This window comes from Oenanthe melanoleuca, chromosome 5 (genome assembly GCF_029582105.1).
Source record: "Oenanthe melanoleuca isolate GR-GAL-2019-014 chromosome 5, OMel1.0, whole genome shotgun sequence".
Taxonomy (NCBI): domain Eukaryota; kingdom Metazoa; phylum Chordata; class Aves; order Passeriformes; family Muscicapidae; genus Oenanthe; species Oenanthe melanoleuca.
The window spans coordinates 24102192-24128003 of record NC_079339.1 but is presented as its reverse complement, the minus strand read 5'-3'; the positions used below and the strand labels follow the sequence as shown (position 1 = coordinate 24128003).

General features: G+C 57.4%; 2 protein-coding genes across 3 annotated transcripts; one reads left to right on the top strand and one right to left on the bottom strand.

Annotated features, from left to right (window-relative positions):
* Window positions 1-1403: 1403 nt before the first annotated feature.
* MAPK8IP1 (mitogen-activated protein kinase 8 interacting protein 1) lies at window positions 1404-24530 on the top strand. 2 transcript variants are annotated; one of them, XM_056494026.1, is made up of 13 exons: window positions 1404-1507; window positions 8480-8585; window positions 14375-14605; window positions 17996-18100; window positions 18244-18325; window positions 18829-19698; window positions 20296-20371; window positions 20784-20956; window positions 21243-21352; window positions 21475-21594; window positions 22610-22680; window positions 22980-23078; window positions 23510-24530. In XM_056494026.1, exons 1-13 carry the CDS (start codon window positions 1422-1424, stop codon window positions 23580-23582), a joined length of 2202 nt encoding a protein of 733 aa, XP_056350001.1. In that variant the 5' UTR covers window positions 1404-1421; the 3' UTR covers window positions 23583-24530. The 2 variants fall into 2 exon arrangements, with proteins under 2 accessions (XP_056350001.1, XP_056350002.1); XM_056494027.1 differs by lacking the exon at window positions 17996-18100.
* Window positions 23786-25495, bottom strand: FREY1 (Frey regulator of sperm-oocyte fusion 1). The gene is made up of 4 exons (XM_056494058.1): window positions 25212-25495; window positions 24965-25038; window positions 24699-24865; window positions 23786-24010 (listed from the first exon to the last, which is right to left on the bottom strand). The coding sequence occupies exons 1-3, from the start codon at window positions 25493-25495 to the stop codon at window positions 24729-24731; spliced, it is 495 nt and encodes a 164-aa protein (XP_056350033.1). The 3' UTR covers window positions 23786-24010; window positions 24699-24728.
* Window positions 25496-25812: the final 317 nt, after the last annotated feature.

Here is a 25812-nt window from a genome sequence, read left to right as displayed (position 1 = left end):
AGGTCAGAGGCCAAATAACAGCCATGCTGCAGAGAAATCAAATTTTTGTAGGTGGGGTTTGTGCTTTGAGATGGAGCTACATCAAAGCTCCCTGAATGAATGCTGGTGAATTTCTTGGGTTCTTGGGTCCTGCAGGTAATACAGTTCAGTCAGTGCATCCAAATGGCAAAGGGGACACTTTAGATCACCCTCAGGAGGCTGCCCCAGGCTTACCTGCATATGGTGACCTCGGGCTGTGTTCTTGTCTCCATGCTAGTCCAGGAGTAACATCTCTTTCCAGTTTGTCTGGCAGGAGACCAAGACTCCTGAGAGAGAGCAGGACTGTATGCCTTGGAGGGCTCTGCTTGCTCTTCTCTGGAGGAGCAGCTGACGTCCTGGGTCTTGGCCAAGAGCTAATACCATCGCCTCAATGGCAGTCAGCTCTGTGGTGTGAGAAACACTGATGGGACCGGATATACCTTTAATGTTTGAAGTGCTAAAGGAGCACCACTCTTGGCATCCAGAACTGTCACAGACAGGGACGGGGACCACAGTGGGCACACAGAGAATAGGGGAAGTTCTCCTGTTCCTGTACAGAAGTAGCCTTGGGATCTAAAAACACTCATGCTGTCCACTTCTGTGCACAGCACAACCTGCACAGTCTTCTGAGATAGCCTGCAAAGCATGGGGAGTAAAGGCAGGGGAGAGAAACCTGCTCAGGCCAGTAAGGAGGAGTAGCAGCAATGAGTACCCACCCAAGATAAAAAGCTTCTTGGGACACAGCTGGATGCAAAAGTGGGTCTGCCCTTTCTGGGGAGAGAACTGAAACCTTGAGATGTATTTTTTCTCCCTCCTTTGTGCCTGTGGAAGGTGTGTGTATGCTGCTTTTTAAATTCCTTTTGTAGTGCTTACAGCCCTGCTAGGCTTGGACGGGGACAGGGTTTCTACTGGGGCTGTTTGTACTGGGGCTGCCAGACCTGTTGCCAGGTGCGGCAAACGTGCCATGGGTGCCAAAGCCCAGGGTGGCTGTTCCTGCTGCTCCTGCTGCCTCCAGGCACCTCCCCGCTGCCCAAGAGAGCCCTGCCAGTGGCCCTCTCTGTCCAGCCCCGAGCCCCCGAGCCCAGCCGGCCCCGCTCCCGGGCTTGCTGCTCCCGGCCTTGGGAGAGCCCTGCCCCTGAAGGTGCAGCCTGCAGCTGCGGGCACAGCTGGGGCCGGTCCCCGATGGGGTCGGTGCGAGGTGCCGCTCCCATCCGCGCCGTGCCCGTCCTGCAGCTGCCGCCGGGAGCCGCGGGATGGAGCCTCCGGCCGCGCCCCGCTGCCCCCGCCCCGGCGGCAGGTATGTCCCTCCCCGCCGGCACCGCCAGCATCCCCCTCCCTCCATCCCTCCTTCCCTGCCTCCCTCCCTCCCGCCCGCCCTCCGCCTGCATGGAGAGAGCCACAGAATGGCGGAGCGAGAGAAAGGAGCCGCATCCCCGCCCGCCTCCTCACCCTTCCTGGGGCTGCACCTCGCCTCGCCCCCCAATTTCAGGTACCGGCCGCCGTCCCCCCGCGGAACCCTCTCGGGGCTGCCCCTGCCCCCTGCCCGGGGCAGCGTTCCCCATCTGCTGCAGCCCCCGCCCGCACCGCCGCGCCGGCCCCTCGCTTCTTCCATCCCTTCTTCCCCCTCCCCGCGCATCCCCTGGGCCCCCTCCCCAGCCATCTCTTCTGCCCCTGCCCCCTCCCCAGCCATTCTTTCTACCCCCTCCCTGCGCATCCCCTTGGCCCCCCCTGCCCAGCCATCCCTTTTGCCCCCTCCCCAGCCATCCTTTCTGCCCCCACCCCCTGCCCAGCCATCCTTTCTGCCCCTACCCCCTGCCCAGCCATCCCTTCTGCCCCCACCCCAGCCACCGCTGAACCCCACCGCCGCCATCGCTCCAGCCCCCCATGGCAGCTCAGCCCGCCCACCCAAGCCATGCTGCCCTCACCCCACACATACACCACTGCAGCTTCCCAGCCCCCTGCTTAACCTCATGTCCCCCTCACACCCCACTCCTGCCCCCTTACCCGTCTTATCTCCTCTTCCTCATGGAAGGAAAAAAGCTTCATCTCTCTCCCCTCCCCAAGGAAAGCCTTTTTCTAGCCCTTTCCTAGAAATCCCAGGTGCTTCTGCTTCCTTCCTGCCCCTGTGAAACAGGAACCCCAAGTGAGATGGTGGGAGATTGCCAGAATTGATCCTCTTAGCAATACCAAGTGCTCCCATCGATTTGGGATGCAGGGGGCTGTGTCTCCTCTGAAACCCAATGAGCCTTGCCACAGGGACTTCCGATGGCATGGGCCAGGCCAGGGATGCCTGGGGCTTTTGGGGCCTCTGGTGCCTGCTGAGGGCAGCTCTGGGACAGGGATGGGTAAGGGAGGAGCCCTGCCCCTGCCTGCAGGTGCAGTGTTCACCTGCCATCAGGGGAGGCTCCTGGCAGCTGTGCCCTCACCAGCCATTCTCTCTGCTAGCCTCTGCCACCCAGGGGTGCTGGGGGGGGCTGCCTGAGAAGGGGGAATGGTACCAGCTGTTTGCATGCTGAGATTTTGGGTGGAAAGGAGGGGATGGTCCATACTTGGACCACAGCTCAGATCATGCCCTCCTCTGTCAGGCCCAGCCCCCGAGGCTGGGGAACCCCTGGGTCCCTGGGAGGAAACAGATGGGTGCAGTCGAGCAGAGGTGGCATTCAGGCAATTAATATTTGCAGGGCTGTGCTTGTGGAGCCCCTGTGCTGGTGGCTCCGGGGGTTTGGCAGCTGCCTCCGATTGCAGCGCTGCCTGCGAGAGCTGCTGGGAGCTGTTGCAACATGGCTGGTGTACCCTGAACGCTGCCTCTGGAGCCATCCTCCATGGAAAGGGGCTTGGCCACCGAGAGGCTGAGCTGTGAGCAGCTCTGGGCCTGCCTCCTGCACTGTCCTGCAGGTGGTGGCTGTCCCTGGGCACCCTCCTGCTCCCCAGCAGCTTGCCCTGGCAGGGAGAATGAACTGCTGCTTCCTGCTGTGCCTCAGACCTTTGGAAAAGCAGCCCTGTGTGCTGCCAGCCTGCTCCAGGGAAGAACTGACTGTGAAGGAGGCTGTGCAGCTGGGTGGAAAACTAGGGAATCAAGGCAGGAGTGCAAAACCTTCCCTGGTCACCAAGCTCAGGGTGTAAGTGGAAGAAATGCAGTGATGTGTCTGAGCCTGGGGCAGGGTCTGGCAGATCTCAGGCGATGTTGTGGCAGGGAGTGTCGTGTGAGAAGGGAGCCATGCTTGTGAAACACACACAGGCTGTGTGCATGTCCCAGGTCCTGCATTCCCTGCTGCAGGGCTCAGCGAGGGGCTGTCCCCCCCGATGAGCTGGACCCAGCAGTGGTGAGTGCAGCTCAGGGTGAAGGCTCAGACCATGGCTGGCAGTGAGGTGAGCCCTGCCCTCTGCCCCTGCTTGCTGCCTGCAGGATGAGGTGTTTCAGATTTCTGCCCTTTGGTGGATGCACCTGCACTCCCAGCTCAGTGGTGACATGCCTGCCCAAGCACTAGGTGATCATTGGCTTGAATTGAGAGGGGGCTTGGTCCTGGCCAGCAAGCAGACTGAAGCTCTGAAGAGACCAGGCATAGCAGCCTGGCAGTGATGGTTTGGTGTTGTCTGAGAAGCAGGAGGAAAAGGATGGTGAGGTGATCCCTCCTTTAGCCAGGAGATCCTCCAGAGGTGTCTGTTCATCACGACAAGAATAACAGCATTTTAGGAGACAGCAGTAAAAAAGTCATTCTCATCCAGCCTCCCTGTTGTCCTTAAGCTTCCCAAAGCCTTGCAGTGTGGTCTGTGTTCACTGGAGCTCCTTAACATCTTTCTCTGGGACACTGTGTTGCAGCTCCTTGCCCTGCTTTGTGGCAGGCTTTCCTGTGAGGGGCTCTCTGGGTTAGGGACCCCTCTACCCAGCATTAGAGGGGCAGGGAGGACTGGCACGACTGGGGTACAGTGAATGCAGGGCCCTGCAGAGCTCAGAGCTCAGCCTGCCCCACTGTCCCCAGGACTGTGGCTCTAGTGCAGCTGGCACCTGGGAGGGAGTCACTGGCTGATCCCCTCTATCTCCTTCACCTTTCCCTGATAAAAGCAAAGGACATCCATCTAGCTACTGGGCAAGAAGGGAAAAGAAACCCTCAGGGAGCTATTTCCATAAGTCAGGAGAGAGGGGAAACTACTCCACTATTCAGGGAGCCCTGTCAGAAATCACAGCCCTTTGGGAAGGGAGGAGGTCTCTGGGGAAAGAAGTTCTCTCTGTCTTGTAGGGAAGTTCAAAGACACACCTTCAGGCTGAGGCAAAAATCAGTGCTAGCACTGTGGTTTATTTCATATGTCTGCTGTGCTCATCTGGAGCTGTCAGCAAAGCCTGCTTGGAGGCAATGAATGGGCTGGGCATCAGAATGGGGCTACCTGTCTTGTGAGGGGAGACGAAAGGCTTGCCTTCCTCTGATGGAGAGAGAGGAGCCTTCCCATCAGTTCAAATAAAGCAGTCTCTGTGGCCACTGAGATGGAAGAAAAAGATGTAGGTTAGTATTATTTTTTCCACCAGTGCTGGTTACAGGACTTGCACATAGCAGACTATCAGAGTATGGCTCAGGCAGCTGGGCTTGTTGGAGTGCCCACCTTCATCATGCCATGCTGCCCTGGCCAAACCCCTGCATGGAAAATCCTCTGCAGCGGCAGTGGGCTGAGAGAGAGTGGAGTCAGGAGAGACACAGCAGCCAGGACTGATTATAAGGCTGTTCTTAGGACTGTGATCAAGCTGCCCCTGCCATGGGCAGGTGACATCTGCCTCTGTTCATGCACCCACATGTGTACTCTTGCTCACAGTTCCTGGGAATCCCAAGTTTATCAGTTCTCATGCATACAGCAGGGCTGCCTGCCTTCAGGTGCCTCTAGGCACATTCTTCAGGAAAGCACTCATAACTTGCAAGGACAGGGTTCTCCCACCCCCACAGATGCAGACAGACTCCCACATACCTGTGATGCCTTGGCCAAGGGAAATTGGCCAAAATACACATGTAGATCCTGCTCAGACTTTCACTGCCAATGATGGAGCTGAGAGGAGTCAGAGCTGTTTCATTTTGCTGGTATTTTTAGCCTCTTTGAGAAGCATGAGAGGAAGGAAGGGGTGTTTCCAGCACAGGGAGCAGAGGAAGGTAATGGAGAGCCTTTCTTGTATTTCCTAGGAAGTCCTGGAGCATCCATGTGAGAGGAGCAAAGGGTGGGAATAATACTGAGATAGAGATTTCTTTATTCATTGCATCAATTGAGGTTTCAAGCAGATGAGTGCCTCCAGGCAGAGCTGATAGAAGATGGAGTGCTGGATGCTGTTCTTGTGGGGCTGAGTGACAATGACCGCAGTATCATGAGTGACATTCACCAGTGGTGTGGCACTGGTGGGGAGAGAGCTTAAAACAGGTTAGGTCAGCAGGGCAGTCCGGGCCCTGAGGCATCACACACTTTAATCTGTCCAGGAGCAAAGCTGGGTCCCAGGCAGTGGTGGGAGGTTCACTCATTACTGGAAGCTCCTGGAGTGGGTGTCACTGGGGGCAGGAGAGCAGTGCTGTGATGGTGGCAGTGGCAGTGCCACCCCACTGTTTATCAGAGTGGGTGCAGCTCGTGGGGAGGTGCATCCCCTGCCCCACCTCAGAGTCATGGTGGGTGCCCCTTCTAGAGCTACTTTGGCCTCATCTTGATAGGGCAAGGAGTGAGTGGCTCTGAGAGGCATGGGGTGGTGGAGGATTATCTGAGGCCACTGTGCCAAGTTTGTCAGCAACACCTGACAGCCTCTCCTGGGAAAGACTCCTGTTTCCTTCAGCAGCAGAGGAGGGGTGGGGGCTGGCAGAGCAGCTCACCAGGTATTACTCTGGCCCTCAGCATGGGTTTGAGGTTGGAGGAGCCCAGGGATGGTCCTGCCTGAGGCAGTGAGTCAGGGAAGGGGCAGTGCTGCTAGCTGTCCCTTGGTGAAGGTGCTCCCCCAGGCTCGGAAGTGCAGCTGGCCATGATACCGTCCTGCTGTGCTGGAAACACTCTGGCCTTTGCATCAGCGAGTGGCCTGGCTCCACCTGGTGAGGAGCAGGACAGATGCTCCTGTCTGTGTCCCCCTGCTGTGGGGGACAGCAGCGCTGCAAGGGCAGGAGGAGGCCAGCTGCTGCGGGTTTCCATGATGGGGATAGCACACCCCCTGTGCCCCTGTGGGTGCTGAGGAGCCAGGAGCTGGAGCAAGACCAGGAGCCAGGCTGGCTGGCAGGCAGCGGCAGTCAGCATCCCAGCAGAGTGCAGGGACTTGGCGCTGGCTCAGCTGGGGAGGTTATTTTTTTTTATTTTTTTCCCCTCCAGGACAGCTGATTCCATCTATTTTTAATGAGCTTGCCCAGGTTGCGCAGTGAGGATACAGAGCAGCGCCGGCAGGCTCAGACTGCGACGGGGCAGGCGGAGAGGCGCCGGGCACCAGGGCTCGGCTGGCATCTCCCCATACTCCCCACAGCAGGTCTGGGGGCTTTTTTGGTGTGGGAGTGTGTCCCCCAGTGAAGGGGGGTCCCCTCAATGCAGCTGCCCTTGAAAATGGAGTCGAGCACCGAGGAGGAGAGCTGGCTGGAGGATCAGTGGGAGAAATGGTAGGGGATCGGCTGGGGCCAGGGGAGGGGGGACCGTCCCGCGGGCGTGCAGGGGAACGAGGGGCAGCCCCTTGCTCCTGGCACACCTCCCTCCTCCGGGAGTGGTGGCCACAGGACAGGAGCAAACTTGGCACGCAGCTGAGCCCGAAGTTTTCCTGGCTGTGCAGGGAGCTGCGTGGCAGCCAGGCTCCGGAGTGGCAGAAGGTGTCTGGACACCTCCTGCTGTGCCCCAGCCCTGCCAGGTGCTGGGAACGGCTCAGCATCTCCCCATTCCCGAGAGCACGGGCAGGGCTCCTGTCCCATGCTGGAGTGGGGTCACTGCCCTGTCAGGCTGCTCCTGCAGAGCCAGGCTCGCTGGCAGCCCCCCGGCAGAGCTGTGCCTCTGCCCGGACCCGCAGTGCTCCCTGCGCTCCCACAGCATTAGCAGAGCATGATGTCCCACCCTGGCAACGACCCGTGTAACCAGAGAGGAAATCAATCCGTGCTTTGAAGGCTCATCATGAGCCTCCTGCTCTGCATTCCTCCCTCCCATGGGCAGCAGGAGGAGGTAGGCAAGGGGGGGTCCAGTCATCCCACCCTGTGCTGAAGGCAGTGTCCTTGCACTCCTTGCAGGGGCTGTCCCCATGGGTATGGTTGTTCCCAGTTGTCTTCACCCCAGGGGACCACTGCTGGTGGGGTCCTCAGAAACAGAGGGAAGCTGCTGCTTCCCCCATGGGCTTCTCCTGCTCTTTTCCCTCTCCAGGAGCTGGGACAGGGGACATGTTACCCCTCCATGGCACTGGGTTGGTGCCACTGCAGGGGGGAGCCCCAAGATGTGCAAGCAATGCTTAAAGTGAGAGTGGGAGCTCTGCAGGTCACAAAACACCATTCTCATTCCTTTCTCACTGCACTGCTGGGGGCTTGGCATAGCCCTTTCACCCAAGTGTCTCCCAGCCAGAGGGGCTGGTCGCAAAGGGGAATGGTGGCAAGCAAAGCAGTGTCCACGGCCACTCCAGACAAATCTCAGAGGTCTGAGTAGGTTGGCCAAGGACTTTTGAGTTGGGCTCTTTTATTTATCTCTGTAGTAATGAATAACTGAGAAGAGCATTGAGGTACCACCATGTTGAAATGTTTTAGTGCTCAGAAGCCAAGAGCACCTCACCACTCCCCCGGGGCTCATAAGCACATTTTCAGCTGCTAAAAGGATCTCTCTTTTTCTGAAGGGGTGTAATGAGTCTGTGTGGCTGGTGCTGACAGCCCTAAGGGACCCTGAGGCCACGCAGACTGGCTCAGCAGCACCAGGGATGCCCATAGTCACACCCTGGGGAGTGATTTTGGTGCAGAGGGAAATCGCTGCCCTCTCTTACTGCAGCTCGGGCTAGTTGTGCCACGGCTGAGGGGTTTGCTGGGCTTACAAGTTCTGTGGGTCTCAATGTGGTCACCTGTCCCAGCAGGTCCATCCTCCAGATGTGCCTGTCACGACCTCCAGCCTTTGCCCTGGTGGGTATCTGTACCCAGTGGGACAATCCCAGAGGCTCCCTGGGATGGTGTGAGCAGGACAAACCTCCTGTGACAGGGCTGGCTGTACTGTCTCTTCCATGTTCTCTCACCCTGCATGTCCCTGCTGTCTTTGGTCAGGCAGGGGCTGCTTTGGGAAACACTCCTCCTGCCTCCCAGCAGCCATGGACCATGCCAAGCCCAGCCATTCCATAGGGGATACACCTATCCCCTCCAGGAAGGAGCTGCCTCCCCAGTTTTTCTTCCTAGTAGAGTCTGGAGAGCCTCTCCCGGGGTGTCAGTGCTGCTCCCAGCCCACAGGCAGCAGGGCACCCTGCACCCTCCTGTCACCACGGGGGCAGTGGGTGACCAGGCCATCTCCACCCCTCCAGGCTCACCCATGACATCAGCCTTGAGGAATTTGAGGATGAAGACCTCTCTGAGATCACTGATGAGTGTGGAATCAGCCTGCACTGCAAGGAGAGCCTGGCCACCCGGGTAAGTGTGATGGGGATGGGGGTGGGCAGAATGTGCCAGTGGGGCTGGCAGGACCATCAGCTCACATGCAGGAGCACCAGATCCCCAGACCAGATGCTTTCTCAAGGAGCCCACTGCCATGGCCCCAATCCCCTCTGCTGGGCACCTCTCCTCACTCCAACACAGTTCAGGTCCTTTCTGAACCAGCCTAACTCAAGTGACAAAAAAAGTATCTCAAAGCTGGTGCATCTTGGTTCCCACTGTGCTGTAGGGGTTGGAGTTTGTTCCTCAGGGATGAGCCCAAGGATTTGGTTGCAAATGGGGGCATGCCCCCGTTTGAGCAGGGGCACCTGACAAGCATTCTCAGGAATCAAGGACATTTGCAAGGTGGCACCAAAGGTCCCACCTGGGCTGTGCCTCCTGTCCCCACAGGCATCCCTGGACCTGGGGATGCAGCTGGGCTGGCATGGTGAGAGCTGTCCTCTGCTCAGAGGGTTCTGTCTGGCTTGCTAGCAAGCTTTAGCTGGAGCTGTTCACAGGTCCTGAGGAGGATGGAGACATGGAGGCTCCTGAAACAGGGATGAAGGAGGCAACTCTGATGCCAGCAGGCAGCAGGTGGAATAAGGATAGGAGCTGGGAAGACTGTGCAGGTGCTGCAACTGGGTCTCCCATCCATCTTAGAGCACACTGTCAAGAACCTGATGGGGTTCACACCACTGTTTGAACTTCCTTAGAATGCCATGGGAGCAGAAATGTGGAGATGAATTGATAGTTACATTGGATCTGGAAATATACAGGGTGTTAAAGGAAAAGCCATAGCCTGAGCATTCTCACGGCACTCAAGGAATCACACACACCACCTGAGATTTTAACTGCTGGGAGCAGAGTTTCTTTGTAGCAAGCAGCTCCAGTAAGCTGACAGGTGCCCTTTTCAACCCCTCACTCAAACACACACTCACTCTAAGGCTGACTCCTCCTCCTTCAGGCTTGACCCTGTAGCAAAGCCCCAGGCTGAGATTTTATAAAAATAAATAGTTTACTGTTACAGCACCAGGTCAGCTCAAGCTGAGTGCCTGTGGAGAAGGACCCTGAACAAAGAACCCCCTGGACAATTATACCCATACAACTCATGCACCCACCTCTCAGACACTCTCCATGCACCTCTTGGTCCAGTGGTGATTTTTAATCTGGGGTCTTCTAACATCTTACTGGGTTCTTTCTCTGTGTCTGTGCAGGCAGGCCATACACTGTTCTTATCTTGTGGAGTTACAGCTTCTGCTGACAGCTGGAGTCTCCTTGTCTTCTGGTTTGTACTTCTGGTGCACCTGCTCGCTGGCAGAGCATGGGGAAAAAAGCCCTAGGCTTGGGATAAACACTATTCAGCAACAACCACAGCAGCATCAGTGTGTTATCAGTGCTTCTCTCATAAGAAAGACAAACACAGCACTGCACCAGCTACTAGGAAAATTACTAGGAGAATTAACTAAATTCCAGACAAAAACATCTCTAGGTGTAAAGCCACAGCTTGTGGCCCAAGGCTTCAGCTGATCCAGCTACTGATGCTAGGCAAGTCAAGCTGAGCAAACCACATACTAGATCACACAGTATTGTAACTCTGAACCCAATCCAACTCATTTCACTTAAAACTTACTTATTTAAGCTAAGAACTAATACCTCTCAACACAGAGTTTCTGCACTTTGTCAATGTGTTTCCTGCTAAAGGATGCAAACGCTTGAGGAGCAGCCAAGTGGTTTGAGAATCACTGTGTCCCTCAGAGGAAATACTTCTTCTGCAAAACTGATAAAGACCCAGGGAGAACAGGAAAGGCACAAGAATTTGTCGCAGGTTTAAAATTAGAAAGTGAATTTGTGTCGTTTGGAATCCCTCACTGCAGGCAGGACAGTACAGGCAGACCTCATCCTTGGGAGGTGGAGGTGTCTTGCTGTGCTCCTTGGTCTACTTCGTGACCTTCCCAGCAAAAACTTGTCTGTTTCCAGATATGGGGCTGCTGCTCGATATCTGCTCCACCTGCAGCCTCCTCCTGCTCTAGGATGTCATGGCCAGATTTCCCTGGGACAGCCTGGGCGCGTGGGCTGTGCATGCTGAAGGGAGGAGGGATAATGCTGCAGGGAAAGCCAAGGGCAAAGCCAGTGCTGGGCATCCATGTGGGCACAGCCACAGCAAAGGCCTGGCATTGGGAAGATCCTCCTGCCTGCAATAGGTGGGGCAGAGATTGTGGGTATGTTGCTGGATTCTTCCTGTTACCCATCCCAGTTCCTCACTGAACAGGATTTTGTTGTTTTTTTTTTTTTTTCTTTACAGATTGAGAGTCCTTGGCTGAAGTTTAGCAGGGAGGGGAAAGGGCAGGGGGGTTCTTGCAGCTCAAGTGCTGCAGCCCTTCCTTGAGGGGGAGGAAAAATAGCTTCTTTTGCCCATTTGAAACAGTTTATTCAAGGGTTTTTGCATCCCTGTGCTGCAATACAGAGACCTGACCCTCAGCAGAGGGTTTGCTCAGGCTCTGGGAGCAAGCCCCGTGCCTTCCCTGGGGACAGCTCAGAGCTGCTTTACACAAATGTCTGGGTGCAGAGTCTGCTGGAGGTGGGAGGGGGATGCAAGGCTGCCGTAGGGGAAAGCAGTGAGTTATTCATAAACACAGCAAAGGAGGAAGCTTATCATGCTCAGAAAAAAAAGCCTGCTAAAAATATGTCCAAATGGTTTATATGGGACACAGAGGATTGCCTGAGGAGCAGAACTGAGAGTGGTGACAACAATGGCTGTGAGAGGGGCTTTCAATCCCAGATGTTGAAGGCGAGGGCCGGGGAGCTTTCCAAGGCGATTGCCATCCAGAGCGTGCTCGGGGCGACAGGGCACAGGATGTGTCTGATGGAAGCAGCCAGGCCCAGAGGGAGCAGCGTGGCTGGGGCTGCGTGCAGAGCATGGGCTGGCACATCAGAAATGGCCAGCAGTCAGCATCAGCATGATTGCACCGTGTGGGGCTGGCAGGTCAGCAGCGCTGGGACAGGGCGAGGGGCCCTGCTGATGCCCTGCCCGTGGCACAGGGCAGCACAGAGCAGCTGTGGCTAAATGTAGGTAGAAGGGTTGGTCACCCCTGCAGGGCCAGGCAGCTGGTGAAAGCCTGGCAGTGGTCTGCATTAAAAGGTCTGAAACAGCCATGAAGGTACAGATATGTGGAGGAAAAAGCAGATTTTTCAGCATAATAATACTGCTGGAAGTGCCAGGGGCTTTCTCTTGATGTTCAGCGCCACTGATCCAAGTGTGCTGCTGCTGGCAGCTGCTCCCAGAAGGCCAGTGGGACCCACTGCAAAGAGGGAAGCAGCTGCCATCAGCCTGTGATCTGGGGACTGCTGGGGAGCTGGATGTGTGGGCTGGGAGCAAAGGAGAGGGCAGTAAGGTGGCTGCTTGCCCCATGCAGCTTTTCACAGGCTGTGCCATGAAGCTGCCTCTGTGATGTGGGAGGTAGGACCAGCAGGAGCACCCCAGCATCACATCTGTCCCAGGGATAGGTCTGCAAGGAAGCACAAGTGTCCCTGTGACTGGCCTGGGGATGAGGTGTGCATCCTGTGTTCATCCTGCTGCAAGGTTTGAGTACTGCTCTCTTCACAGGGTGAAGGGACTTTGGGAAGTCATCTCATCATTTCATCTGTGCTGAGACATGACCATGCTCAGTCTGATCTTAGGTGACATTAGCTTGTTCCTAGAGGGCTCCCAGGCAGCCTGTTCTGGTGGGGCAGTGTCCTTGCAGTTAGAAAGGCTTCCCAATGTCTAGTCCCTGCCCTTGTTTTGCAGATCACTGCAGGTCTCACTCACATGGTAAGGTGATTGATTTCTGTGGGGTTTCAAAATCACTTTGTTGAGCTACAAGCCACAAATAATACTTGCAATGGCTGTAGTTTCCTCCTAGCTTTTGATCCTGGAATGCTGCACCCCTGCTAGGGTGCCCTTTTCTTCAGAATGACATTGATTTGTTTTTCTGCATCCTTCCAGGACTTTTCCCTCTGTGAGTTTTTGGAGTGATTGCTACAGGGTTATGGAAGCAGCATCATTAGCAGTCTAGTTTGAATGTCACCAGCTGACTCCAACACATCCACCTTGGCTAGGTATAATCTATTCAGTTGGCATTTCCCTCCAGTTCTTTTCCCTTGGTTTCCTTGTCAGAATCCATGTGATTTGTCACAGACAGAAATGCAGAATTTGTGGCATGAAGGCTAATGCTCAAAACAAGGGATTTAAATGTTTAAAGCCTCAAGAGGACAAGTATCAGTGGCAGTACTTCTCCAGTTGTTCACCCACTGCAGGACTTCAGCAGGGACACTGGAGGGAAATGACTCCCATGAGAGGGTTGGTTCTGTGCCTGCAGCAGGCAGAGCCCTGGCTGTGCTGGCTTTTGTCTGACAGTTCAGGAGCTGGTAGCAACCAGAGCTCTTGGAGTGGCTGCCAGAGCTGTTGGGGCTGTTTCTTCTCTCATGACTCAAGGGGCATTCTCCATGCAGCTGGAGGCACGGATAGTACCCAGCTGCAAGATCCTGCCCTTCCCCACCTCTGCCTGCTGCCGAGCTTGCAGTCACCACAAACAGCTGATAACACAGGCAATTCAACTCGCTGATGCCAAGTTACTGCCTCTATTGCTGGCTGCAGCAACTTGTGCATGTGCATGCTCCAGTTAATGCAAGGAGGGGGCTTGGGACCTTTAAACACACAGGGGGGACATTGGTGCCTCTGCACCCAGCAGCACAGCCACAAGGAGGGTGGTGGCTCAGCACTTGGGCCCAGCCAGGGTAGTGGGATGGGACACCTGCTCCTCACAGTCCCCACAGGCCACAGTGGCCACTCTGTTCCAAAAGGGTACAGGGGAAAGAGTGGGGCTGCCTCCAGCCAGAGCACAGCCACAACCAGCAGGTGACTGCAGAGCCAGTGCTGGGCATCCCTCCCATGTAGCCTCAGGTCCTGATATGAGCAAGTGCAAGGAGTGGGCAGAGAAGGCTTGTAAGATGAAAGATGGGTAAGACAAGAGGGAAGGAGCTGCTGGTCCAAGTGGGCATTACAGGGAAGGAGGACTCTGACTCCTTTCAGAGGTGTGCAGTGAAAATTTCATCCCCTCAGAGAGAAAAGGTAGTAGTAGTAGCAGTAGTAGTAGTGCAGTGCACGGTGCCAGTACCCAGTGTGGTGATGGTTCTCCACCTGTGAGTGTGTTCAGGTGTGATGGACAGGACCCCAAGCTCCAGGCAGGGGTGGAAAAGTCTGATCAAACTGATGACATGCTTGTATGAGTCCCAGCTGCCAGGACAGGAGCCAAGAAAGAGCGTAGTCTGCTTTGGAAGGAAGAATCATAGGGCAGCCCAGGCTGGAAAGGACCTCAAAGGATCACCTGGACAAACCTTTTGTGGGAAAGGGAGCCTGGGTGAGATGATCTTGTGCACTCTCTAGTGGCGTCTTGGAAATCTCCAGCCGTGAGGACTCTACCATTTCCCTGGGGAGGTTGTTCTGCAGAACGGTTGTTCTCACTGTAAAAAATGTCCTTGTTATGTCGAGATGAAACCTGGGTGTGCACGTTTGTGTGCTTGGTAGTGAACGTGACGGCTGCACGTCCCTGCAGACAGACACCTGCCGGGGATAAGGGAGGAAGGATGCTGCCCACACCTGCCTGGGGAGGCGGGGAGGGGGCGCGGGGCTCCGTGTGGGAATAACACCGCTGCCCCTTTAAAAGGCAGCGGGCGCGGTGGCGATGCGGCGCCCCGGCCCCCGTGGCCGGCCCCGCCGGTGGCCTGATCGCGGGCACTAATCCCGGCAGGGCCATGTGAGCCGGGCGGGCGGCGCGCCCCGGGCGGCGGGCGGCGAGGCCAGCCGGCTGCAGGCCGAGATGCTCCAGCTCGACCTCATCGACGCGGCGGGGGACACGCCGGCCGAGGAGCAGACGGCGCCCGAGCCGCTGCAGAAAGAGCCCCCGGCCGGGACCACCGAGGTCTACAGGCCGAAGCGACCCACAACCCTCAACCTCTTCCCGCAGGTGCCTCGCAGCCAGGTGAGCCGGGACGGGGGGTTCGGGGAGGAGGGTGCGGAGGAGGAGGAGGAAGGATGCTCGCGGCAGACGGGATCGCCTTTTGTCTCGGGCGGATGGAGGGAGGGAAGAGAAGGGGATGGTGGGGCTCGGCTGGAGGGAGGCAATAGAAGGGGATGGTGGGGCTCGGCTGGAGGGAGGCAATAGAAGGGGATGGTGGGGCTCGGCTGGAGGGGTGGCGATGCTCGGCGGGGCAGCCGCCCCCGCTGACCGGGGGGTCCCTTCCCACCGCCGCTCCTGTCCCCGGGCCGGGCACAGCTCAGGCCGGGCCGGAGGGAGCGATCTGCGGGCCCGCGGGTCCCCGATACCGGGGAGCCGAGCACGCCCTGCCGGGCCGCCCCTGCGCCCCGCCGAGCATCGCGGCTCTGCGTTCTCTGTGGGGCTGAGGCGCCGGGTGGCTCCTTCTTTCATCTCTGCTGCCGGGGTGGAGAGGGAGCACGCCGGGAATGGTGTCGGGACTGGGATGTGCCCCAGCAGGGTCCGTGCGGCAGGGGCAGGGTGGGAGCTGCGGATGCTCCCGTGGGATGGGGAGCGAGCGAGGCGTGGATAGCGAACGCGTGAATGAGCCATGGCGGGACGGGGCACCGGCCCAGGGCCGGCACCAGCCGCTGGCTGGGCTCCAGCTGCCCCGAGCTGGGGCAGCACCAGCTCTAGGGCAGGCTGGGGACACCGGGTGTCCCTTGCCTGGCAGTGGGGACCTGGTGGCCTCAGCTCCTGAGCGGTGGTGCCCGACAAGAGAAGCATTAATGTCAGAACCCCGTACAAAATCGGAGAGACAGAAAAGCAACGCCCAAAATGGTGGCCAGGAGGACAAGGGGGTTCTGTTGTCTCGCTCACGCTCCTATTTTGTAAAGATTTTGTGTGGTTTTAGCCAAGACTGCCTGCCCCACACAGCCGTGGTGTTACTGCCACCCCTGGGGTGGATGATGTTTTGGTGCCCCGCATGCTGATCCCCCGGGCAGCGGCTGGAGTCCCTTTGCTCTGGCGCTTCTGCAAACTTCACCAACCCACGCAAAGTGCACGACGTGCAGGGCTATTTTTGCCACCCTCCTCCATTCAGCTCTGCCTTCTGCCAAGTAGGAGGATTTTCGTCGCGGTGACGTTCAAGTGAGGAGCATGAAGAGAGAGGCAGGTGTCCCCGTGGGTGACAGATGGGGAGTAGTCGGAGCGGGGTGTCACCAGCCCAGCACCGCAGCTGATGCCAGCTCTCTGCCTGAGGCCACGGGCGGGAGGAGGAGGAGGAAGGCACAGAGCCAAGGATAGGCGCCCGCAGGCAGCTGGCACCAGGGACAAAGGCAGCAGGGCTGGGGAGAGGGGGTGGCTCCACCGAGCATAATGGACAAGGGGACAGCAGCAGCCTTGTCCCACCCTGTGCAGGGACCCCGAGGAGCAAGTGATACGTGGCAGCCACATCCAGCTGGGGGAGGTGGGGAACAGCAGGGCCCTCTCCCAGACACTCGGTCCCAGCCGGTGTCTGGGGGTGGGAGCAGGTCTCTGGAGAGGGATGAGGGTGGGGGAGTTGCAGAGATGGTGGGCTGGGGAGGGAAAGCTTATGGTCCTTTTGCAGGGAGATGGTGGAGGCTGTGGAGCTCACTGGGAGGCATGGGCACAGCTGAGCTGAGGACATGGGAAATGGGAGATGGGGGGCTTTGCTGCAGCTGGCAATGGGAGCCTGGAGCCTGGTGGCACAGGACTGCATGCCTGGCCCGGTAGGATAGTGCTGTTGGTAGGATCTAGTGAGAGGCTGGCTGTAAGGTGCTTGAGGTTCCTGTTCAGGCTGCTGCCTACCTCCAGCCAGAGACACTTTCTCCCTATCTTCATGTGGTGCACTGAGGAGAGGACAGGGTGCAGCCTGAAATCTGTCTCCACTTGTGTGACACACTCCATCCCCTTGACCTGCCCAGCTCCCTTCTCCTGCAGGTTGTCAGAAGAGGGACCATGGCCAAGCATCCTCTCTTGAATGCTCAGTTGGGGCACCAGGCACTCTGCCAGACAGGGTGTTCACAAAGCAAGGCATCATCCCACCCTCTGTTTTGTGAGGCCAGGATCTAGCCTGGTGAGGTCTCAGTTGCTGCTGGGCACTCTATGGTCATCATCCCAAGCAGGTGGTCTGGAAATGGTGAGGGGAACATCCCCACCTTCCAGAGGGCAAGAAACAGCTGTTGTGGCTGGCTAAGTTCATCCTCTAATGAATGCCTCTCCACCCTGGCAGGGCATTACAGACCCCTGAGTGCTCTGGCCCTGTGGGTGGGCTCAGTGGGCTGTGCCTGCTGCATTGCTGCCTCCTGCCCCAGTCCAGGCAGCCAGGCTGGCCTGTGTGTGCTGGCCCCGTGGCACTCTGCACGCAGAGGCCGTCGCTGTGACAGCTTGCCTGGCCCACATCCCGGCCATCGTGTCCCTGGGAAAGGCTAGCAGGGACGTGCTGTTATTTGCCTTGGCACAGGAGGGGCTCATGGAGGCCAAAGCTCTGTGAAGGGGGTCTCTCCCTCCCCACATGGAGGCAGGGATCTGGCAGGCATGGTTCAGCAGCATGTGACATGATGGAATTTTGGGGCAAAGGCTTCCTTCATGTCGGTGGGGGGAAGCAAAGTAAGGACAGAGTGCCTCCTGTGCTGCTGGGAACAGCTGTGGGTTGGTGATAAGGCCGTGAGAAAATCCAGGGAGTCCCAGCAGGGCTTTGGTACTTAAGCAAAAATGAACAGTGGAAAATGCCACTGCTGAAGCTGGGGCAGAAACACTCAGTGCCCGTAGGAGGGACTGGGAGTGTGCAGCCAGAGAGAACCTGGGGATGGAGGAGTGGATGAGGGCTGGCACTGCACCAGGCAGGGTGTCACACCCTGCAGAGATAGGCAAGGAGGATTTGTCCCCATCTGCAAGAGGGTCCTCATTAGAGAGGACTTGGTACTCTTTAGTCCCTGTGTCTTGCAGGGAGGCTGAGCATTGTGTTCCCTTGTGCACATGCATGGCCAGCCACCAAGGGCTAAGCAGGGAGGGCACAGCACCCACAGAAACTCACCCAAGCACGGGGAGCATGGATGGCCTGTCCCTGCCTCTTCTCTCCAGCTGCTCAGGATTGACATGTGCTAGTGAACTGTATATGTGTGTGTGTGTTTAGATTTGTGTATGTACACATTGTCTGTGTATGCCCCTGTATACACACAATATGGATGTCTCCAGGGGCAGGCATTAGTCTATCCAGCTCAGCTTCCAGCTGAGCAGCAGCACAACACCTGGTCCTTGGGATTTCCCCCATTTCATTAGCTGGGTGGTTTGAAGGTAGGCAGGGCTGGCAGGATGGGAGCAATGCATGCAGGCAGGCTCAAGTTTTGAATTTTTTGTCTTGGGATTGTCCAGCTATGGGCTTCTGCAGCCAAGTTTCCCCCGGTGGATGAATGCAACCCAGCTGGCTCCTTGCCCATCCTGTTCAGCCATCATGCCAGCTCTTGCAGCAGCAGCATGGTGAGATGTGGGGCTGGTGGGGGGTCTCCTCGAGCATCATGCCCAGCTGAGCAGGGTGCTGTGGGCCCAGGGAGGAATGGGTGCTGCTGTGCCACATGCTGTTTACTGTTTGGGCTGTAAGGCAGCTTTGTTCTTCTCCTCAGGACACTCTGAATAACAACTCTCTGGGGAAAAAGCACAGTTGGCAGGAGCGGGTGTCCCGGTCGTCATCCCCTCTGAAAACGGGTGAGTTCTCAGGCTTTTGGCCAGGGTCAGCTCCTTGCACCCTTTGATGGTGCTCAGGAGCCTGAGGCAAGTGGTGCTGGAGCAGGAGGTTGGGGAAAACATACCACATGGATGCAGGCTGCATGTCCATCTTGCTCTCTACAGTTACCTGAAAGGAGATTGTTAGTGAGCTGGGAGTTGCTCTCTTCTCCCAAGTAGCAAGCAGTAGAACAAGAGGAAATAGCCTCAAGTTGCAGCAGGGAAGATCTAGATTGGATATTAGAAAAAATTTCTTCATTGGGAGGTTGATGAAGTGTTGGAACAGGGAAGTCCTGGAATCACTGTCCCTGGAAGTGTTCAAAATTGTGTAGAGGTGGTGCTTAGAGACATGGTTTAGTGGTAGACTTGACAGAGTTATGGCTGGACTTGAGTGAGTCTGGGTGGCACCCCTGGACACCTTCCCTGCCAGGGAGCATCCCCCTCTGTGTGGCTGTCTACGCTGCTCTCCTCTCCTCTCCTTGCAGGTGAGCAGACCCCTCCCCATGACCACGTTTGCCTGAGTGATGAGGTCAATCACCAAAACAGCACAACCTCCACCAAAGACCGGGGCACCTCCACGGAGAGCCCGTGCCGGCGCTCAGCAGCCACGCAGATGGCCCCGGCCTGCGCGGCCGCGTCCCGGCCGCCCGAGAAGCACCAGCCGGGCCGGGCCCCGCCGCACGGCGCCAGCGTGGTGGTGGTGACCCGCGGCCCCGAGGCGCACCGCGACCGCATCCGCTACCAGACGGACGTCAGGCTGGAGGCCACCGAGGAGATCTACCTGACGCCCGTGCAGAAGAACTCGGACCCCCTGGAGACTGACAAGCCATTCCTGTCCCAGTCCAGTGAGAACCGCATGTCCATCAGCTCTGACATTGACACCTCCGGCTATTCGGCCCTGGCAGGGAAAACCAACCCCTCCATCAGCGAGGAGGACGAGGTGCTGGACTACATGTCCTCCCCTGACAAGACAAACCTGCCCAGGGCCGCCTGTGGTGGTGGGAACGGCGGCTCCCGGCCGGGGCACAACCTTCAGAGAGCCTCCGTGAGTTCGGACACCAGCGCCCTCTCCTATGACTCTGTCAAATACACGCTGGTGGTGGATGAGAACGTGCAGCTGGAGCTGGTCAGCCTCAAGCAGTGCTACTCGGGCTACAGCGACGAGAGCGACTCGGCCACGGTCTACGACAACTGCATCTCTTCACCCTATGAGTCGGCCATTGGCGAGGAGTACGAGGAGGATGCGCTGAAGCGTGACTCAGTCTGCCTCTCCGAGGACTCCACCCCCGAGGCAGACATCCACTTCTCCAAGAAGTTCCTCAATGTCTTCATGAGTGGTCGGGCACGCTCCTCCAGTGAGTGCTGGGTGCTGGGGGAGGTGGGCTGGTCTGCCTGTCCCTGGTACATGTTCAGGAGACAGGAAGCCACCAGCAGAAATGAGCCCCAGTTCTGCTGGCTGCAGCCTGTGGCTTTGTCCCTGGTGGTCCAGGAGGTATGGTAGAGCTTGGAAAAACTTCATAAGTGTCAGGTGGGGGCAGCAGTAGGTGTTTGAGGCTGCATTGAGGCTTGCCCAAGGTATGGCCATGCTGAGGGGATGCTGAATGAGCTCACAGGGAGTCATCATATTCCTGGCATGCCACACTCCTCTCCAAAGCCAGAAGAGCACTGGTGGCGTGCTCCAGCAGACAGGGTTTCCCATGGTGTGGCTGGCCCCATGCAGGTGTCACAGCTGTTTGTGGTGGTGCAGGGAGGTCTTTTTCCCAGCAGGAACTGATGGGCACCAGTGCAGTGGCTCCAGCTGTGCCTCTCTGTCCCTCCTGTGGCATCACATGGCTTTGTCTTGGATGAGCCATCCTGCAGCAGCCTCAGCAGACAGCCTGGCCCATGTCCTTCTCTTGGCTGTGATGCTGATCCCTCAATGCTGACACGTCCTCTTCTTCCTTTGTCCCCAGGTGCCGAGTCCTTTGGGCTGTTCTCCTGCATGATCAACGGGGAGGAGCAGGAGCAGACTCACCGTGCTGTTTTTAGGTGAGCTTGCAGGCACAGGCAGTGTACCCAGCCTCTATCAGGGGAAAACTGGTGCTGTACTCCCACCGAGGTGGGGCTAGCACAGACTCCAGTGTTTCTGGTGTGGGAAGCCCTGGGGAACAAACCAGTGCCTGTAGCTCATGCCCTACCCAGGAGCAACATTTGCCCAGGCTGCTGCAGGGCAAGACCTCCAAGGACAGTCTGAGAAGCACCTTGGGTGCTGCAATAGGGGATACCCTTGCATTAGGTGCCAGGATGCTGCTGCCTGTTGAGCCCAAACCTCCTCCAGTGCTTTATTTAGCGTGTCAGGTCCCCATGGTTACCAGGGCACTGCCTGGGTTGGTGGTGGGTACCCTAGCAGTGAGAAGGCCACCAGCACTGCTCGCCAGCCAGCTAGTGCCTCTCTGCCCAGGTTTGTGCCTCGCCACGCGGACGAGCTAGAGCTGGAGGTGGATGATCCTTTGCTGGTGGAGGTGCAGGCAGAAGATTATTGGTATGAGGCCTACAACATGCGCACAGGAGATCGGGGCATCTTTCCTGCCTACTATGCTATTGAAGTCACCAAGGACTCAGACCATGTAACAGGTACCAAGCCTCTGTCTGCAGCCTGCTGATATCTCCAGCTTGTACCACATCCTCCCTGCTGAGCAGTCTGGTGCTGAGCAGGGGGCTGAGGGGAGGACCAAACTGGGCATCAGCGGGGAGCGATGAGCGGGTTCTGCTGTGATGCTGGGAGTTGGTAGCTGCTGTTGGGGGACACATTTTCTGAGCAGGGAAAAGCACAGGGGTTGGAAGATGGAGAGGGGAGGTGGGGCTCAGCCCCCGTACCTGGTCACTGGAGATGATCCCTGCCATGTGCTCTCTCTTCCAGCCCTGGCCAAGAGCAGTGACTGGGTGGACCAGTTTCGGGTGAAGTTCCTTGGCTCTGTGCAGGTTCCCTACCACAAGGGCAATGATGTGCTCTGTGCGGCCATGCAGAAGGTAGTGTCCCACTCCACCCCTGGCAGCAGGAGTGCCTGCTCCTTCTGGCAGCAGGGCAGAGCCTCAGTGGGGAATTAACACCACTGCTCACGGGTCCCATGCCTTTGTCTCTCTCTCTGCAGATTGCCACCACGCGCCGCCTCACTGTGCACTTTAACCCCCCCTCCAGCTGCGTACTGGAGATCAGTGTGCGCGGGGTCAAGATTGCTGTCAAGGCTGACGACTCCAAGGAGCACAGCAAGGTAGTGCCGTGCTCATCTCATCCCTTCCCTGATTGCTGCTCTGAACTGGCTCGTGCCCTCTGTGCTACAGGCCATGGTTGCATGTGAAAATTAAGACTCTCCCCCCACATCTGAGGGTGTGAGAAGCCCTGTTTTAAGCTCACCATCAAGGTCTCCCATGCCTTACAAGGCGCCAGCTCTGGGCAGTGCTGGTAGCTGATGCTCTCACAGCTGCCAGGCACGTCACTGCACTGGGATGCTGCGAGCTGAGCTGTAGTTGTAGTCGGTAATCTGTCAGCTGCTTCTAAACCTTTCTGCTACTATTTTGAGTGGTGTCCTCCAGATCTGCCCTATAATCTCTTTATCTGGCAAGGCAGCCTGCTGATTAGCATTCTGCATAAGTAGCCTAGTAAAGCACATTGGGCTGCTGAGCAGAGGCAAGTGAGGGCTTTGCAGCAAGCTGTTGGGAAACCTCCCTTCCAACTGGGGGATAGGAATAGCTCACACTCTGACTGCTGTGAGAGAGCTGGGCTGAGGTTTCTACAAATCTTGCCTGTATCTAGAGGATGCCATCAACTTAGCTGCACTTAGGACTTATATAAATAAGTTTTCATTTCTAGCTGGTACCCTTTGACACCCAGGCTTGAATGACTTAATTAGTTCTAAGTTTTCTATTGACCTTCTGTTTGCTGGTGTTTCTGAGAGCCTTTTTAGTGAAGGAGTGCTGTGTGTGCTGGTGAACAGCAGCACTGACTCTAGCCTGAGTACAGTCTGACTCAGGGCCTCCAGGGAAATCCTGCAGGAGCTGCTGGCGGTAAAGGCAGCTGGGGTGAGAGCCAGCTGGGCTGCCTGGAAGAGCTCCCTTTGTTCAGGTGCTTGGAGCAAGCCTGAAACTGCTGCTGATAGCAGCCCAGGATTAGGCTCCAGTTACACTCCTCAGTCTCCAAGTGCCTATTTCCAGTGGCCAGAGACCAACTGCCCTGCAGAGGGTGGGGAGAAAAGCTCTGACAGTTCCCCTTTTTCTCTCTCCCCCCAGGTAAACAAGTGTAGCCATTTTTTCCAGCTGAAGAACATTTCCTTTTGTGGGTACCATCCAAAGAACAACAAGTGAGTAGCAAGGTGTAGTGCAGCTCCCAACACCAGTAGCTCAGCAGCGAGGCTTTGCTGCCCTCCTGCTTCCTGGGTGTAGGAAGGAAAGATGAGGTTTCCTTGGACCCCCAGTTTGGAGGGCTCCCCTTTCCCTGTGAGCCCAGTGCTGCAGCTCTGGACATGGGCTGTGGCATGACCCTGGGGTGGCCACCAGGATTTAACAGGGGGGTTTCAGGTCCCAAATCCCTGTGCTTAAGGGTGGGTACCTGTGCCTGCTGGTCTGCTGGTCCAGTCACATCCACTTTCTTTGCTCTCAGATATTTTGGGTTCATTACCAAGCACCCTGCTGACCACAGATTTGCCTGTCATGTCTTCGTCTCGGAGGAGTCCACGAAGCCACTGGCGGAGTCTGTAGGGTGAGTCCTGGCTGGACAGGGGAGGCTGGCTCATAAAGGACAGGAGAAACAAGAACTGAACCCTGCCATCTCCCCCTGCATGTGGGGCTTGGACCTGGCCCCAGGCTGGCACCTCTTCCTGCAGTGAGATGCTTGGCATGAGAGCCAGGGCTGACAGGGCTATGAGCATCATATTCCTGACAGTACTGGAACAAGTCCCAGTGCAAGGCTATGCAGGCAGATGGCTGAAAGTCATGCACTGTGCAGGGAATCAGAGCAAGGATGGAGACCCTGTGGCTCTGATGGCAGCTCTGGGACTAACGCAGAAGAGGTCAGGGGCTGTGGGGTCAGACAGGCCACAGGGTAGGGAGTGGGGGTCAGGATGGAAACAAGGATCTATAATGGCCTTGTGGGGAGGCTGCTGCTAAGCTTTGCCTGGTGCTGTGTTGCAGGAGGGCTTTCCAGCAATTCTACAAGGAGTATGTGGAGTACACATGCCCCACAGAGGACATCTACCTGGAGTAGGGGCTGGCACAGGCACCTCCTGCACAGGCAGGGCTGCAGTCTCACCCCTTCCCCGTGTCGTGCATGGACAAGAGCTGCTTTGAGCCTGGAGGAGGAGCGGGCCCGGGGCAGGGCTCCCCGGGGCACGGAGCGCCGCCTCTTTTCGTGACTCCCCTTCCTCGGGCTGGGGGGACGGGAGGGGGGAGGGCTGGACAAATTGTGTTCATTGTACAAAATATTCTTAGTTTATTCTATTGGAGAAGCACCCACTGGGTGCCCTGCTTGTGAGCAGTTGTGGGGGGGCAGTAGCGTGCTCGTGCCCTTTCCAGCTGCAGGCTGGGGTGACAGCATCTCCTTGTGACCATGGCACAGCTTCCTGTCACATCCATCTGGGGTGACTTTTAATTGCAGTGGCAGAGTCAGTCTCTTGCAGTATGATGACACAGCAGCTACAGAAAACAAGACCCACATGCTGGCTCCTGCCTGGGAGATGGGATCACCTCCCTGCCAGGCCCTGGGGAGATGACTGCTGGGCAGGGGTGGCAGAGGAAGCTCTAGTACCTCCTCTGCCAGAGCCAGAAAGAGATGAGACAGCTTTCCCCTGCCTCTGTCCCCATCCCCACCCCTTCCATCTTGTATCCATGCCCTGGGGAGAGAGAAAAATTCCCCTCATACCTCCCTGCAGTAACTATACCTTCGGGAGGGAAGCCTTTCTCTGCCCCTTTCCCCTCTCCCCCAGGATGCAGGTGGCAGAGGCAGGGCAGGGGCACCCCAGCTCTGTGGGGCTCAGCCCCTGCACAAAGCTGGGTGCCTGCCCAAAGTGGGGCAGGGAAGGGCTAAAGGCTGCAGGGAGCCGTGCGAAGCACCAGGGAGGTAGAAGAGCTCTCCCGGTCCCTGCAGCCAGTGATCTCTGTGCTTCAGCTGGATCTGCTGTGATGGCAACAACTATTAAATATGATGGTTCATGGAGCAGAGCTGCTGTGCTGTTTGTTTCCCACTACAAGGGGTTTGAGCCCTGGCTCCTCCTTTCCCTTGGGATCCCAAGAGGAACTGGAGCTTTGGCCCAAGAGCCCTGGCTGGCCAGAGACAGTATGATGATCGGAAGGGCCTTGTGGCAGCTGCTGCTGCAGCCCTCACCCTGGGCTGTGGGACACGGGGCACGCTGGCTCACAGGCGCCCATCATCGTAGTACTGCAGCAGGTCCAGCCCGTCGCGCTTGCTCTTGCCAGCCCGGCGCAGGTGCACTGGCCGCTCCGGCGCCGCCCGCGTGCTGAACCGGGGCTGCTTGGGCTTGATGCCGTAATCTGGGGGCGCAGCAGAGCTGGGCTCAGCCCTGCACAGCCACCCACCTGGAGGGGGGAGTGCATGGGAAGGGGTTCAGAGGGGCAGGGAGAGCACTGTACCATCCACCAGGCCAAAGTGCTTCTGTGGAAGCTCCAGGGGAGCAGAGAAATCGTCAGGAACTGAGTAGCTGTCCCTACGGAGGAAAACAAGGGCCAGGAGTGAGCCAAGGTCCTACAGCAGTTACCCAGGCTGGCACAAAAGCTCCCATGTGCTGCATCTTTCACCCAGTCTGGCCAGTTCTTGAGGCCTGGTAGTGCAAATCCCAGCCCTGTCAGGGGCCCTGGGGGAAGAGGGACGTGCCATCACCTCTGGTGCACAGGCTGTGGGAGGGCAGCCCCCAGCAGCAGGGCGAGGAGCAGCAGGCAGCACAGCATGGTGCACACTGACCGGTTCCACTGGTTCCGCAGCGAGGTCACAGAGGAGCCACCCTGGTTGCCCAGGACAGCTGCTGGGTGGGGCAGGGGACATGGCCCCTCCCAGGTGCTGCTGCTGTCATGTCCCTCTGTATAGTCAGAGCTCCAGGGCTGTCCCTGTCCCCCAGCACCTGCTTGTGCCTTCCTCTCAAACCCTCCAAAAGCAGACTCTTGCATCTCATCTCAGTAACACAGGCCTCTCCTAGGCCCTTTATTATACATAGCACAGCAGGTTTGCTGAACTAATCTCTTCTCTTCTGCCCTTGGCCAAGCCCCCAAGCACTGGCGGGCAGCCATTCTGCAAACCCTTTTACACACTTTAGGTGCTAGGAAAGCAGCACACTGCAGCTGTGTACCCCCGGGGGTGCCCCAGGACTCTGGGGGCTGAGGCAGGCATTGGGAATTACAGAGGCTATAGTCATCAGCTGAGCAACATGTGGAGCCCTGACTGACAGAGGCCACAGCAAAAGGCTGCTAAGGGACAGAGTATCCCA

Bases quoted from the DNA above. Each gene is read 5' to 3' on its own strand.
- MAPK8IP1 (XM_056494026.1), top strand. From the start codon at position 1,422: ATGGCGGAGCGAGAGAAAGGAGCCGCATCCCCGCCCGCCTCCTCACCC. The intron at 18,326-18,828 runs GTGAGTTCTCAG...CTCTCCTTGCAG, and splicing joins GTCATCCCCTCTGAAAACGG to GTGAGCAGACCCCTCCCCAT. The intron at 22,681-22,979 runs GTGAGTAGCAAG...CTTTGCTCTCAG, and splicing joins TACCATCCAAAGAACAACAA to ATATTTTGGGTTCATTACCA.
- FREY1 (XM_056494058.1), bottom strand. From the start codon at position 25,495: ATGCAAGAGTCTGCTTTTGGAGGGTTTGAGAGGAAGGCACAAGCAGGT. The intron at 25,039-25,211 runs GTGATGGCACGT...TTTCCTCCGTAG, and splicing joins CCACAGCCTGTGCACCAGAG to GGACAGCTACTCAGTTCCTG. The intron at 24,866-24,964 runs GTACAGTGCTCT...CTGCGCCCCCAG, and splicing joins GCACTTTGGCCTGGTGGATG to ATTACGGCATCAAGCCCAAG.